The 13,905-nt window shown below is 31.6% G+C and overlaps 1 protein-coding gene and 2 long non-coding RNA genes across 3 annotated transcripts in view; 1 reads left to right on the top strand and 2 right to left on the bottom strand.

The window, feature by feature from the left end:
- The window catches only part of igl (IQ calmodulin-binding domain containing protein igloo), a 106,879-nt gene that overhangs the window by 76,266 nt on the left and 16,708 nt on the right, over positions 1-13,905 (bottom strand). The window contains exon 2 of the mRNA XM_085185950.1: positions 11,769-11,973. Coding sequence (XP_085042076.1) covers positions 11,769-11,850 — 82 coding nt within the window. The 5' untranslated portion in view covers positions 11,851-11,973. The remainder of the gene's footprint in view (positions 1-11,768; positions 11,974-13,905) is intronic.
- On the top strand, positions 5,224-6,132 carry LOC146540949 (uncharacterized). The gene is made up of 3 exons (XR_014878035.1): positions 5,224-5,326; positions 5,506-5,649; positions 5,821-6,132. It is a non-coding gene; the product is annotated as an uncharacterized LOC146540949 (long non-coding RNA).
- Positions 6,090-7,112, bottom strand: LOC146540948 (uncharacterized). Its single transcript, XR_014878024.1, has 2 exons — positions 6,544-7,112; positions 6,090-6,274 (listed from the first exon to the last, which is right to left on the bottom strand). It is a non-coding gene; the product is annotated as an uncharacterized LOC146540948 (long non-coding RNA).

Genomic DNA, 13,905 nt, shown 5'->3' with positions numbered 1-13,905 from the left:
GACAAAGACATTAAAAAATGTACTATAAGTCAAATAGTTAATCTGAACTCTTTCAGATATAGGTAATTTTAATATAAATATTCTTCTGACTTACAATTAAACACGTCTCATTGCTTAACGACGGGGCGTTACCCCTATTTTACAGTGCTACTCAGGTTTTCTCCGGTTTTCTCCAATTCGAGACACTACATATTGAACTGCATATTCCACAGTAATCGTACCCACACCTAACTTAAAATTTTCATATAAATAATTCAAATTAATTTAAATTACAATAAATAATAAATTCATAGAAACAAAGTGCACGAGTATACATGGTGGTTCCACATCGAGAGGAAGACAAGCGGGTTGTAAAGTGACGGCAATTAGATAATGTATCTTTTAAGTAGATAAGCAAAGTTCATTTTACTGTAATTCATTCGTTAACCACTTTTGGGTTATCGTGACCTACTTTTACTCTCAGATGTTCTACCTTTATTATGATGTACGCAGGCTGTGTTTAATTTTTTTGTTTTAACCTTTTGGGAACCTAATTCACGATATTTTATAACGTTCTAAAGGTATTTAATTCAATATTTTAGTAATTAAATCTTTTTAAAAATGAGTTTTCTTGATTTTTTTATATTTTAATATTGATATATTTCATAATTACACTTTTTAAGAGAAGAACAAAAATTAATATATACAATGTAGAAAAACTGTTTTCAAGCTATGATTTCGTCTTTTACAATATCTAAAAAGTGATAATAGGTTGGTGGGATATCAAATATACCAATAGCTATGCCATATACACGTAATTGGGACAATCCCATTCATATACCCTAAAATAAAAAGAACCGCTTCTATTATGAAAGCAATCATTGTGAACTATAACATAAGTCCACCACCTCTAAATGTATATACCAATATTCAAAGCCGTCGTGGCGCAGTTTTGTTTCTTTCCGAAAACGAAATGTCAAACGCGATAGTTGTAGATTCGATGCCTACTAGGGGGAACGATTATCCTTTTTACCCGCTTTTATCATCAATCCATTTTCCTCACTCTGTTAAATAAGCTGCAAGATGTTAAATCTTGAAAATCTGATTAATGGAGTATAATACAGTAAATTAGGTTCCCCGTGTCTACTTCTTATATGGGAAAAAGCTTGAAGCTGCCATTTCTACCTACTCTAAATCTATACAAAGATCAAAATTGTCATGTCTATCCTTAACATGTATATAGATTCCTTTATATTCTAGTATTCTTTAAGCTCATTATTATATTCTCATAAATTATTTAGTATATTTCGTTAGCTTTGTCTATCATTTACAAAACCTGTCAAAGAAGTTTTTAGTCCTACATTTTCTTATATTCAAGTCTTTGTGAGGTAAAGAAAGTTCAATGTATTATAATGACCGCCAAAAAATCGATTTTCAAGCGCCTACGGCACGAATTCTTCTAGGAAATATTTGCAACAAATAATAATACAAAACGTGTTCGTTTCTTTAATCTCTTGTTTATTTTCAATCGGGCAAATGAAATTTATCTGTATAGTAAGTTCCTATTCAATTCTTTGTTATTTGATTAATTATAAAAGTGTTAGAAGTTATCGGCTGATGTTAGAAGCCGGTTGTAGCGGAACGGTACTAGCGTGCGACTGTAAACACGGCCAGATATAGGTTCGATTCCCACTTGAGGAAATAAAATATTAAATATTTTCATGTCCTCGCTCTGGTAACGAGGAAAAGCGCGACGTTGATTGTTGTTCTACCACTACGTAAAGGTAAGATAAGTTTTAGATAACGCTATAAATGTTTAGTATAAATTTTTGCCAGGGTGTGAATCGAATCCACAGCCATAGCTTTTACAATAAGAAGTTGTCCAACTGCACAACAATGATCGCTATTCATTCCTATTTCGAAAACTCTAAACAGAACTAAAATAAAATTATAAAGTCATCTTTTATGTACATATATAAATTCCTAATAAAGCAATTATGGCAGCTCAAAAGCTTATAACTAGAGGATGTCTCAAAGGACTTTTCTGACAACATTTCGAACGAAAGAGGATGAGGAAAATCGCAAAATTCGATTCGAACAAAAATATTATTTTTCGTCGCCCCGTTTGTGTCATCAGTTACGTCCGGTCTCACATTCACAAAATTTAATGCCAATTAAATATGATATACTATCATTGTTTTCGTAAAGTCACTCTAGGTTGAGTTAAAATACTTTAAAATATAATCATTTTAAATTGTAAATGAAAAAAGAAACATAAATTTCTCGTAAAAGGTCAAATAAACATATCTTAAACGAATATTTAATCGAATAGAAATCGAACCTACAATCGTTTTATTATACATTTTTCCATTGCACCATAATAGTATCAATTACATTAAGAGTAATTAAACAAGAAATACTAAACTGCTCAAACAATGATATAAATAGCTATACCAAATACAAAATACCGTAGCCGGCTACGACGTAGCTCCGAGCTACGAAAGCTTCGAGTCTACAGACAACTTCTAATTATATATAAACAATCTGCTAATTGATATGCTACGCTTATTTTCGTAGCAAAAGGAGTTACAATTAATGTACAATATAGCGGAACTTAACACCGGAATATTATTGTAATATTTAAAGAGGAAAGTCATAAAATAGGAACAATGTGACATTTTGAAATTGATCCGTATAAAGCGGAATTTCATTAAAAACATTTGAATATATTAAGCCTTTGGACGCGCGGTGCATATTAATGAAGGAATAAAATGAACGTAGTATATTATATTGTAATATATATACATATTTAACTGCCCGTTAATTCAAATTAAAAGTGATTTACATTATTAAAACTAAAAGGTGAGGCCATTTATTTAAATATTTTTTTCATTTTTACACTCTAGTATCGGGGGGAAGCGCGGTGTTAAGTTCTGCAACTCAACACGGAATGCCTCTAGAATTGGACGGAAAATGGGGAATGGAATGTCTTAACCCTTGGTTCCCACTACCTACGGTGGGGTAGGGGTATATACATGATACAGCGTGAACCTGTTTTCATTTTATTTATTTTTATAGAGAAAATGAATAAAAGAAATCTAACATTATGTATTTTGTTATGATTTAGCTACATTTATCACGAGAATAAACAGAGGGAACCTCACATTTACTTTGCTAACACTTCGTTCCCCGCTTCTCACTCAATTTTCTAGATATAGCAAGATTTTCAATAAAAAAATTGTATGTAAAGCAAAATAATATCTTTTTTTGATATTTTTCCTTTGTAAAAAGCCGTTTATTGTTCCGCATTGGGATATAACGATCGTGACCCACAATGTAAGGGGCACAAGACGAGCACCACACGTAGGTGCCCTAGAACACACATTGTAATTAGTAACCGTAATTTTTCTTTGTTTTTCATTTTTCCTTTCCTTTTTGTATTTTTAGTTAATGAAAATTCTTTTCTTATATTTTTTTGGTATGATAAATAATATTATGGTGTATATGGTTATATTTGATTTTGGACCCAATTTTCACTGTATTTTTTATTTGCGTACAGGCACTATCAATTATTGTTTTGAATTTTCCTATTTATTTAGAAATTCCACGGTTATTCATTCATATTCATATATATTTATTAGACTACGCAACTTTTTTTTTATTATCATAAATAATGTGTGTGAAAATAAATAGCAGTTCTTCTTTCAATAGCGCCACCTATGACAAGTATACAGAACTGAGTGCGCAGTTAATATAAGCCTTCAGAACGACAAGCTTTGAGATACTTTCGTTGTATGGCTATTGAAAACACTAGATGGCGCTGTCTTTAAAAATAAAATTTTAATACTTAAAATACTAAGATATGCTTTAAAAAATAGCGTACATGTAATTTAGATCATGTTAGATATTAATATTAATCATATTTTTTGTCCCCACAAAAATTCCTAACTGTCCGCTAAAATATCGAGATATCAAATGTTGGGCGGAGGACCTCAACACCTTGCATTTTCTTACCATAGAAGAAGAAGAAGAAGAAACGAAAAATCGCTTTTTCAAGCCGATGTCGAACCCAAAACCGAGACTCTACAATCGCTTATAATTTTTAAATACATCTATAAAGTAAACGGATAGATACCGATAGTAATACTTGACACACATATATATATTTTCGGAAATCGAACCCACGATTCTTACATTAGCATTCATATTTAACCCCTATACTAATATACCTAATCCCATAGCAATAAAACGCGCCTGTAAATAAATAACATAGACTACTGAGTTACTGAACGTTGTTTATATGATTACAGCTGAGACCGTTTTTGTTCTAGTTCTTTATGGCACCATTCATTTGAACGGCGAATAGGATTTTTGAGATATGCTTTGTTTTTTTTACTTTTACTTTTATTTGCCGTTCAGAAAAAATAGGTTCTTTTTTATTTTTCTTTTGTTTTCGTTAAAAATATTTTTTTTTACTGAGAGACCAATGCACTAAAAAAACTACGCGACGTAGAATTTTAACATGTACATTAACACTATACTATCTCTCTCTCTCTCTAAAAAATCTTTACGATGCATCACATATAGCAAGAAACATAATGCTAGGACACTCCGAGTGTCGGAACTAATAATCTCTATACTATCCGAATATAAATTAACATAATATAAAAGACTAGTCTAGCTAAATAACGAAGCCTTCATAATCTCCAACTATACTTGAAAGCCAGCTATAAAACTTTACCCCGCTTTATATATGTGGCATATATTAAAACACGGATTGTAGTTAGCAACCCAACTTGTCTACTTACGCCCAATGTTAATAATCGATACTAATCCATAAATTGCTACCATAGATTAAAATATCAATCTATTTTTTGAGTTTAGGTTGCCAATAACCTATCGAAGTACTTCATTTTCAATCTTTAACTTCAATCTATCGTTGGGAGGACTAACTAGAGATGAAGAGGGAACTTTGTATGAAAATTACAGCTTGTGCGTGCCAATAAACGATCTGTCCATTTTGACATTACGTTGGATAGCAAAAATGACAGCTAATTGCGATCCGACATATTTTGGGGTTTACTTTATCATATCCCCGGATTGCAAAATTGCATTTATATTATATTTGATTTTTAAAGTAAATAAATATGTGGAGTGACATTTCTTCGAGTGATAGTAATGATAGTGTTATGTAGTCAGTGTCAGCAATTACAAATATATGCAGTGATGCTCACTCATACATAGAAATATATCAAGAGAGTGCTAAAAACTTCTATCAAGTTGGTGCCTTTCCTGGAGTTATTGCTGCAATTGATTGCACTCGAACACTTATGTGTTTAATCGCCATGTGAGTATTATTAAGCTATATAAAGTTTTCTTTACAAACTTTTTTTTGTATACTTAATCTCAGTTACTAATTACCATTTCATTTCTTAATTTGAGCTCTGAGCTTATTAATTTCAGTTACTGATTTTCCAAATTACTATCTCATATATTTGTAAAATAATATTTTATATTTTATTATAGGCAGCAAAATGTGATGCAAGACATTATGGTAATCAATGGAAGTAAAGTACCAAATAGACCATATTTATTAACACAAGTTCTTAATCCAAGTACTAAAGCAAAGCTGCAAGCAAGCATATATTAAACCAGGAACATAATAGAAAGGTATTATGTTAACCTAATATTAGGTTAACATAATACCTATGGTATGGAAAAAAGGGGACGGACCATATAAAAAAAAATCTTATTATAATTTATTAGTATGATGTGTAAATAGTATTAAACTTATTAATATTCTTGAATTATATACCTAATATAGAAATTTTATATTTTTAGAACATTTGCAAGATAATTTCATATTATGGCACTCCATTTGCAGAGATCTTAATTTGGAGGAAGTACCAGGAATGGAAATACCTTCATGACATGATAGATAATGAGGACAGTGCTGCAATATAAGATATCACAGAAAGGACGTAAATAATTGTTTTATAAGATGAATAATTATTCAAATATTTTATATTTATTAATTACTTAAGTGAGAAGATTGTTAGTTAATCATAGTTTTACTTGTTTTTGGGGGTGAATAAGGAAAACAATGTGTATTGTAATTTTTTTATTATTAAAAAAATGTAACCTATTTTTTTATTTGTCTCTTTATATAAATATTTTTTATTTCTTAATTCTAGCTTGCTCCATGTTTAGTAATTTTATCAGCTTTATTCTCCATACATTTCTTATAAGCTACAAAATATTTAGTGAATTTCTTGCAATCACTGTTTTGTTTTTACTGAAAAAAATAAAGTATTTATTAGTTCATTGTTCAATAAAGCATTCATCTATATAAGTTAAAATAATAATCTTGCACTTAATCTCAAATTTTATTCTTTGTTATCCAATGTAGCAATAAACAATATGAAATTGAAATAGCCAAGCAAAACGATATTAATATTATAATGAATTCAAAAATTCTATAGAGGCTAACGCCTTTATATAATTTTTCGCATGTATTTATATTTAAACTTAATAAACAAAATTATGAATACATACGATACTTACCTTACTATGCCGGACTCCATTAATGAAATTAAAATAATTATCTTTAGTTCAGTTTAGTTGTAATTTTATGGCGTTTCAAGTTATGTTTAATAATTTATACATGAAAATGGGTTAGGAATAAAGTATCTTAAAACTAACAATTAATTATTATATTATAAAAACATATGCTGTCAAAATGACATGTTCAAGTTCCATTGTACGCACCTAAGCATATTGCATTAAGTTTTAAAAAGTGTTTTAATATTATTAATTTTTATTCTTTTTTAATATTTTGGGACTTAAAGATTTATTATTTTATTAAAAATAGTTTTTATAGGACTTTTATAAGTAATAATAATTAATTTTAAATTTAATTTAGCATATATATTAGGATTTTGTTAATTAAAAAAAGATACGTAAAACGAAACTATCGTTACCGCAGGGAGGGCCCTGCAATCCACTTTTGATGATAAGTTGACATTATCCGGAATGGTTATTGGCATGCAGGTTAGAGATTGGATAGATATGTCGAACATTCCAAGATGGACGTTAACTGGAGATCGGAGATACATTATTAATTTCGGGCGTTAGTTTATATTAGATAGACTGTCTGTCTGTGAACAATAGTTAACTAGATTTAATTATAATTATGAAGAAATAAAGTAATTCGTTGTAAAGCGATTTCTACTCAGGAAAATAAGAGATTTAATAATTTCTTTTGCTCGCTCTGGTAACAAGACATTGGAGCGTAGAGCGTGGCGTTGAATTCCGCCACAATTCCGCAATACCTCACGAATTAGGCGGAGAGTGGAACTGGAGGTATCTAAGCCCTAGGTTTCAACAAAAGGAAAAGCGTGGAGATCTCTCTGCTTATATGCGGAAGGTTAAAAAATAATAATAAATTTATACTTAAAAGAATAATAATATTGCGAATTTGGTACAACAATGACACATTTGCAATCCTTGATATATTGCAGGAGAAGCAATCTACGTTAAACAGTCTTTTCGCATATATTGATAGGCATATCTAATACCTTTTTAAAAAAAACCGCCTTCATTATTACACTAAATGTAAAAAAAATAGATGAATCGCGATATTGAAATTGAAAATGCTATAACATAAAAACTTTGATTCTTAAAGTTAGGAAAGTGATAAGAGGAAACTTTTCTTTATCTAGGTTATAAAGATAATACTTTTCCTTTTGGTGTTTTTCATCGGATAACGACTTTTAAGAAAGTTCAACAGGGTCTTATTGTATTTTAAAAACTATACTCATATAAAAAAATACTAATAAACATTTCATACGTTTTCTAAAAATATTTTTCTATTTATATAAAAATAACAGTATAGAATATTAAAAATACACGTTTTTCTACCTAAACGGATGGAGAATGGCGATTATTTTTACATTTTCTTAAATAATTCATTAAATGAACAATTCCTGACTGTCGTTCCATTGTTACCACTGTGAGTGACTTCACCATCATTATCTATAGGAAAAAGAGAACAAAGTCACAAAATAAACAATATATTCGAATATATTCGATTTTTTGAGAGACACTTCTTCGTCTATCTTGAAATAGAAGGTTGTAAAAGTCAAAGTCATGATTCTACCATTACTTTGGAAAAACACGTTTTTGTTCTAAAAGAGAAGTGAAAAAAGTTGGGAGGCCTATTTCTTTTTAAAGTTAAAAGCATTAGAATTATTTTGATGGAGCTGACTTGAAAATTTCATCTAAGAAATGTATTTGGCCAGTCGTCATGTTTTAGGACTAATTTTTTTTTAGCTTTAGAGAGAATCTATTTCTAAGAAAATCACGGATTCAGTTCCCCACGGATCGCCCAATTGGCAAGAAATTGTTTGTTGAATGGCAATACTGAACGCCTCGATTTGTCTTGTTACAGAGTGAGGAAATAAAAGTAATTCTCCCTAGAATAGGAATCGAACTCACGACCATCCCGTTTACATTCAGACGCGATTCCGTTGCGCCAATTGATAATATATAACGCTGCGTCGAATTCCGCCACGCAAATAAAATATCGCTTAAATTCACAGCGTTGGGTTCCAACCCAACATGCAGTATCTCTGACATGACTGAAAATTAAAGAAAAGAGTGTCTGAACATTAAATTCTCCATTCTCCCCTATATAAATGTATTTAAATTCTTAAAATAAAAAATGCACAAGAATTCACAGACGTCCATTCGTCTTTTCAAAGTCAATACAGTTCAGGTTACGTGAGGTCAGACAGAGGTAAATTTGATTAGAGCATTCTCCTACAAATCTAATCTAGACATTTTGATAGATGAAATATATGGGAGATTCGATTTTATTAACGTCAAGCGAGAAATGAGACATTTGAAACGTGTAATTTTAGACGATTTTTTTTTGTGCCATCAATGAAAATTGTAGAGATGATTTTGGTATTTATTTTGATAAATATTTATAGTATTAAAAGATATGTAAAAATATAAATTGCTAAAAATAAAGACATCAGCATAATAGCTTCACGCTTTGTCCACGTTGCAGGGTAGAAAGAACCTAGTGTTAAGACACTCCGTTCTCCGTTATTATACTTTCATTCCCCACTTTCTATTAAATTCTGAAGGGATTGCATGTTGGATAGAAGAATTCAACGCCGCGCTTTGCGTCGTTACCAAAGCGAGGTAATGAAAATTTTAAATATTTTATTTCCTCGTATGGGGATCGAATCCACAACCTGTCGATTTTACAGTCGCACGCTGATTCCCCTAGCCTCGACTAGCTTCACTCATCACCTCATATCTTCACATAAACATTAACACTACTTAATAAAAAACCTCCAAACTCCAACACATAATGAACACAAAAATAAGATTTTTAGACTAAACAAGATTTAAAAGGGAAACACTGAAACACGACTTAAGTTTAATTACTCAGTGTGAATCTTATGGATTAATTAAAGGGATAATTAGAGGAACTCCACAAACAAAGAGAACGTCGGTGCTTTACACGTGTGTACGAAAATTCTTGGTAATTACAGCTTATGTAGGTATGTAAAAGCTTAAATTATGTAATATATATTTTTTTTTTAATAACAGGTTCGATCCCCATTAGGTACAATGAACGTTGTATTCCGCCACCCGACTCGAGCAAATGGGCAGAGAAATTGGGCATAAAGAAGGGAACGGGAAGGGCTAGGAGTGTCGTGATACTCCCTCTACCTACCCTGCTATATGCAAAGTAGAAAAAGAAGTTAAAATAAGACTTTATTTTATAGCCACATTGCATTTCAGTTTTGACTGATCGTCTATATCGATATTAATATTTGCACTACGTGAAAATCGAACCTATGACCTTAGACAGAGCCAAATACAACGTCTTTTTCAACATATGTAGTAAACATATACGACATATAATATATTAGTATATGAACAAGAGTTCAACGTCTGGTGTACGTAAAACTTGGCACGCGGACGGCTTGTGTCATAGAGACAGACTATTTGTTAAAGCAAGAAAACTACTGTGTAAAATATTGTAGCTACCTTTTCTTACAAAAATAATTTAATATAGTACAAGTATTTTTTTTTATAACTTATGTAAATAAAATTAAAATTTCTATCTGTAAACCGTACTTTTCAAGTGCATACATACAAACGTAAACAAACATTTTTACAATTATTGTCTCTGTTTTTACGGACTTATCTCCAGAACAGCTGAAAAAAATACTATGAGACTTTCACTGAAAAATAGAGGGGGTTATGGAACAACTTATAGACTATTATTCATCCCGAAATTCCCACATGAACGGAATTTACGGAGAAATAATCTATTCATTCGCTCATTTTCCTTATTTTTTACAAAGATATATAAAAATAAACTTTATATCTTTGTAACGTGCAGAATACAGTAAATTCCGCTTATATATAAGCCCTTTATTCCTTAAGAAGTACAAGAATATTCAGAACTATCCATATTTATATAATTTCACATCGACAATGATTTTATTAATTGTAATAAATTTTATAAGAAATAAATATATAATTAAAAACTAAAAACAATATTTTTTATTTACTACAAGGTTTTTTTATTTTAATTTCTTTGCTCTGATAAAACGCCACTCGACGCTGACCACGGAGCCTTAGATAAAAACTAGTTCACTATAAATCCTACAATATAAGTTTAACTTATACAAAGGCAAAGTGAACTTAGGAACTCTCTATTCCCATACGACATTTCCGTTACCCAGTTTCCACCGAATTCTGGTAGCACTACATGTAGAGTGGCGTAACCTAACGCAGCGCCTAAATACCAGAGCGAGTAAATAAAAAAAATAATTGTTTTTAAAATAAAGTATTCCAGCATAAATCCTAAACAAAAAATTAGAAAACAGATACAAAAAAAAATAATCAAAACGAATATAAATTCATATTCATTCCACGTCCACTATATATCGATTTACTACGCAAATGTGTACTCAGATAACAATGCCCAACAAAGCTGTGTAGGGCTTCAATAAACATTCAATGCTACCTCTCGAACTTCACTGGCAGACCTCTTAAAGTTGTTTACGTTTATACATTTTAATTTGTAATAGCTTCACGCTGTATCCCGCACACAGCGGGGTAGGCAGAGAGAATCTAGTGTTAAAACACTTCGTTTACGCCTAATTATTCGAGGCATTAAGTGTTAAGTGGCTCTCAGCACGCAATGCCTCAATTCGGCAAAAAGGTAGGACCAAAAGTGTATTAATTTGAACGGAGTCTTTTTATACTAGGTTCCCAAGTTCCCTGTGCTTTTCCCCCAAACAGCAACACGTTTTTCCTGTATAGCAGGGATGGCAGAAAAAACATAGCGTTTGTGCTCTGTATCCCATTTTTCGCTCATATTTGAATATGTTATAAAATATGTGTTTTTTAAACTACACAAAGAATAATATAATTTCGACGTTCTTTATACTGTACAGTGAACATTTTTTTATATCATTTAATATATTCTACATTTTTATGATCTCTCTAGAGTGGAGGATCGAGACGTTCCCTAAATTCGAGCTCAGATTTTAACATTAAAAAAGGAATAAAAAATGGTAGAAAGTATGAATACGTAACAATACTTCCACCGCGTAGGTATGTTTCTGTACGGGATGTTCGTAAATTCGATGAATTATTTTATGGAATTTTTCTATAGAATTTTTCTATAGACTTTGATAATTTACGTTACTTTCGATTTAAACAAATAGAAAAAAAATAAAACAAATAAAACTCACCCGCTTTAGTATTCTCTTGGTTCTCTTGAGTGTCTTTCTCCTCCTTAGTGGACTTCGCCTCTGAACTTGTATTGCAACCCATTTTGACACTTAACACTAACTATTCTTAATATGTAAATCTTAATAGAACTACCGATTTTCTAAGTCACTTCACTAGCTTCGGCACGTCACTATAACATAATTGTTATAAAATATCCTAATGTACCTGTAACAAGAAGAAAATATAAAAAAAAAATCAAACACATATATTTTAATGGATAGAAAGAAAATGTTTACAACATTAGAATTTTTACAACCGCAATATTTTTTCATTAATGGTATTCTAAAGATCCACCCGCGGCTTTGCCTCTTCTGTTACAAGTTGTTATAAGTTATATCACTCTAAAGATTCATGTAAATTCGTTCAGTAATTATTGCGGGAAAAAGGAACAGACATTCATTCAGGCGAATTTCAAATTAACGGAAAAGCGAAATTTTTTTTTAAGGTTCTCTTCTCAAAGGGTACAACGGGACCTTATTACTAAAACTCCATTGTTCGTCTGGCTGTCTGTCCTAATCGAGAAATGAACATATTAAATATTTTATTACCTCGAGTAGGAATCGAACCCCCAACCTGACGCGCTTACAGTCGCACGCTAGTACCCTTAAATTACTAAACTACCCTCGAAGTTTACAAATAACATTTTAAAACATATAGCTAACCAAAATCAACGATCACCAGAACAAACTGGTCATCCCAGTCCCAGAGCATATTCTATTCAAAATATTCGTTGGAAATTGTATAGAGGGTTACGTTAGGGCAGACAATACGATATTAATCTCTAATTGAGAGCGAAGGGCGTGAAATAGGGGCTAGGGTAGGGGTGACTTGCTATGGAAATTGGTTAAGCAACTGTGGTTGAACTATGTATATGGATGGGTGGGCGATTTTCATTTTAAATTTATTTTTAATTATTTTAAAAAAACCTAATTATAATAAACTTAATTATCTATATATATAAAAGGACTTGTCCTCACTGACTGAGGTAAGACGCACGCACAGCCGTAACCGCTGTGCGTAGAAACGTGAAATCGACGAAGCTGCGCGCGTCCGCTAGTTAATTAAAATCATTCATTCAATTGAAATTAGAATCCACAACCACCTCGTTTACAATTAGAAGTAGAAAGATTATAGATTACTTTATAATGTTTATATTTGAATATATATTTGAACGTCACACTTCAGCGTTCTACGCCACGTAATTTCAACTGTACGATGTCTGTCTGTTACTGAGTAACGGAAGAATTTTATATATATTTTTTTTCATTCACCTAATGCTACTTATGAATAGCATTATATGCATATGCTATGGCTTATACGCAAAAATAATTTTAAAAAACCAACTGGTCACGTATGAAAGGGCTTCAAACTTTGACAATTAAAGCTCGCTCCAAGCAAAAGTGCGGACGAAAAAAATAACAAGCGAAAACTGTCAGACAGACCGATTTATACTGAGTTCGGAGATAATTTAAACACCCCTTGTGTTTCTTTTTCTATCTGTATAATTAATCATTTTATATACACATGTATTTTCATTTTTCGCTCTTGCTAAGCCAAGGCAAAGCGCGGCGTTGAGTTCCGCCACGCAACGTTATAACTCCAGAATACGGTGGAATGTGGGGAACGGAGAGTCTTAACATTAAGTTCCCTCTGTGTACCCTGCTGTGTGTTGAAGCTTTAATTATCACAAAATATATAAATTTTACAATGTCAAATAGAAAGAATAATTAAAGAATATTTTTTATTACATTATACAGTTGAACTATTAATAATAATTAAACTTAAAAGAGTATTAATGTACACGTAACGTAAAATCAAGGTGCCTTTAACAATGCCTAACCTAACCTATACACGATATAATTTAGTTCACGAAATAGCAAGCCGAGATGCGAGTCTCGCAGGGGGCGCCCTTACAGTCGTCGACTTACTCACAGGCAGCCACATAGTGCTTGCATTTCTGCAGGGACAGAGTACCATCTTCCTTCCTTCCCCTCCCCCCCTCTCCCCCCGGTGCTGCCAAGAGATATACCGTTTTGAGTAGCGGAACTCAAGTTCACGCTTTTCCTCGTTACCAAAGCCAGAAAATGAAAATAATAA

This window comes from Heliconius melpomene, chromosome 1 (genome assembly GCF_056956725.1).
Source record: "Heliconius melpomene rosina isolate 202511_hmr_F chromosome 1, ASM5695672v1, whole genome shotgun sequence".
In the NCBI taxonomy this organism is placed as follows: Eukaryota; Metazoa; Arthropoda; class Insecta; order Lepidoptera; family Nymphalidae; genus Heliconius; species Heliconius melpomene.
Note: the sequence above shows the minus strand (reverse complement) of the source record. Positions and strands in the feature narration are given on the sequence as shown.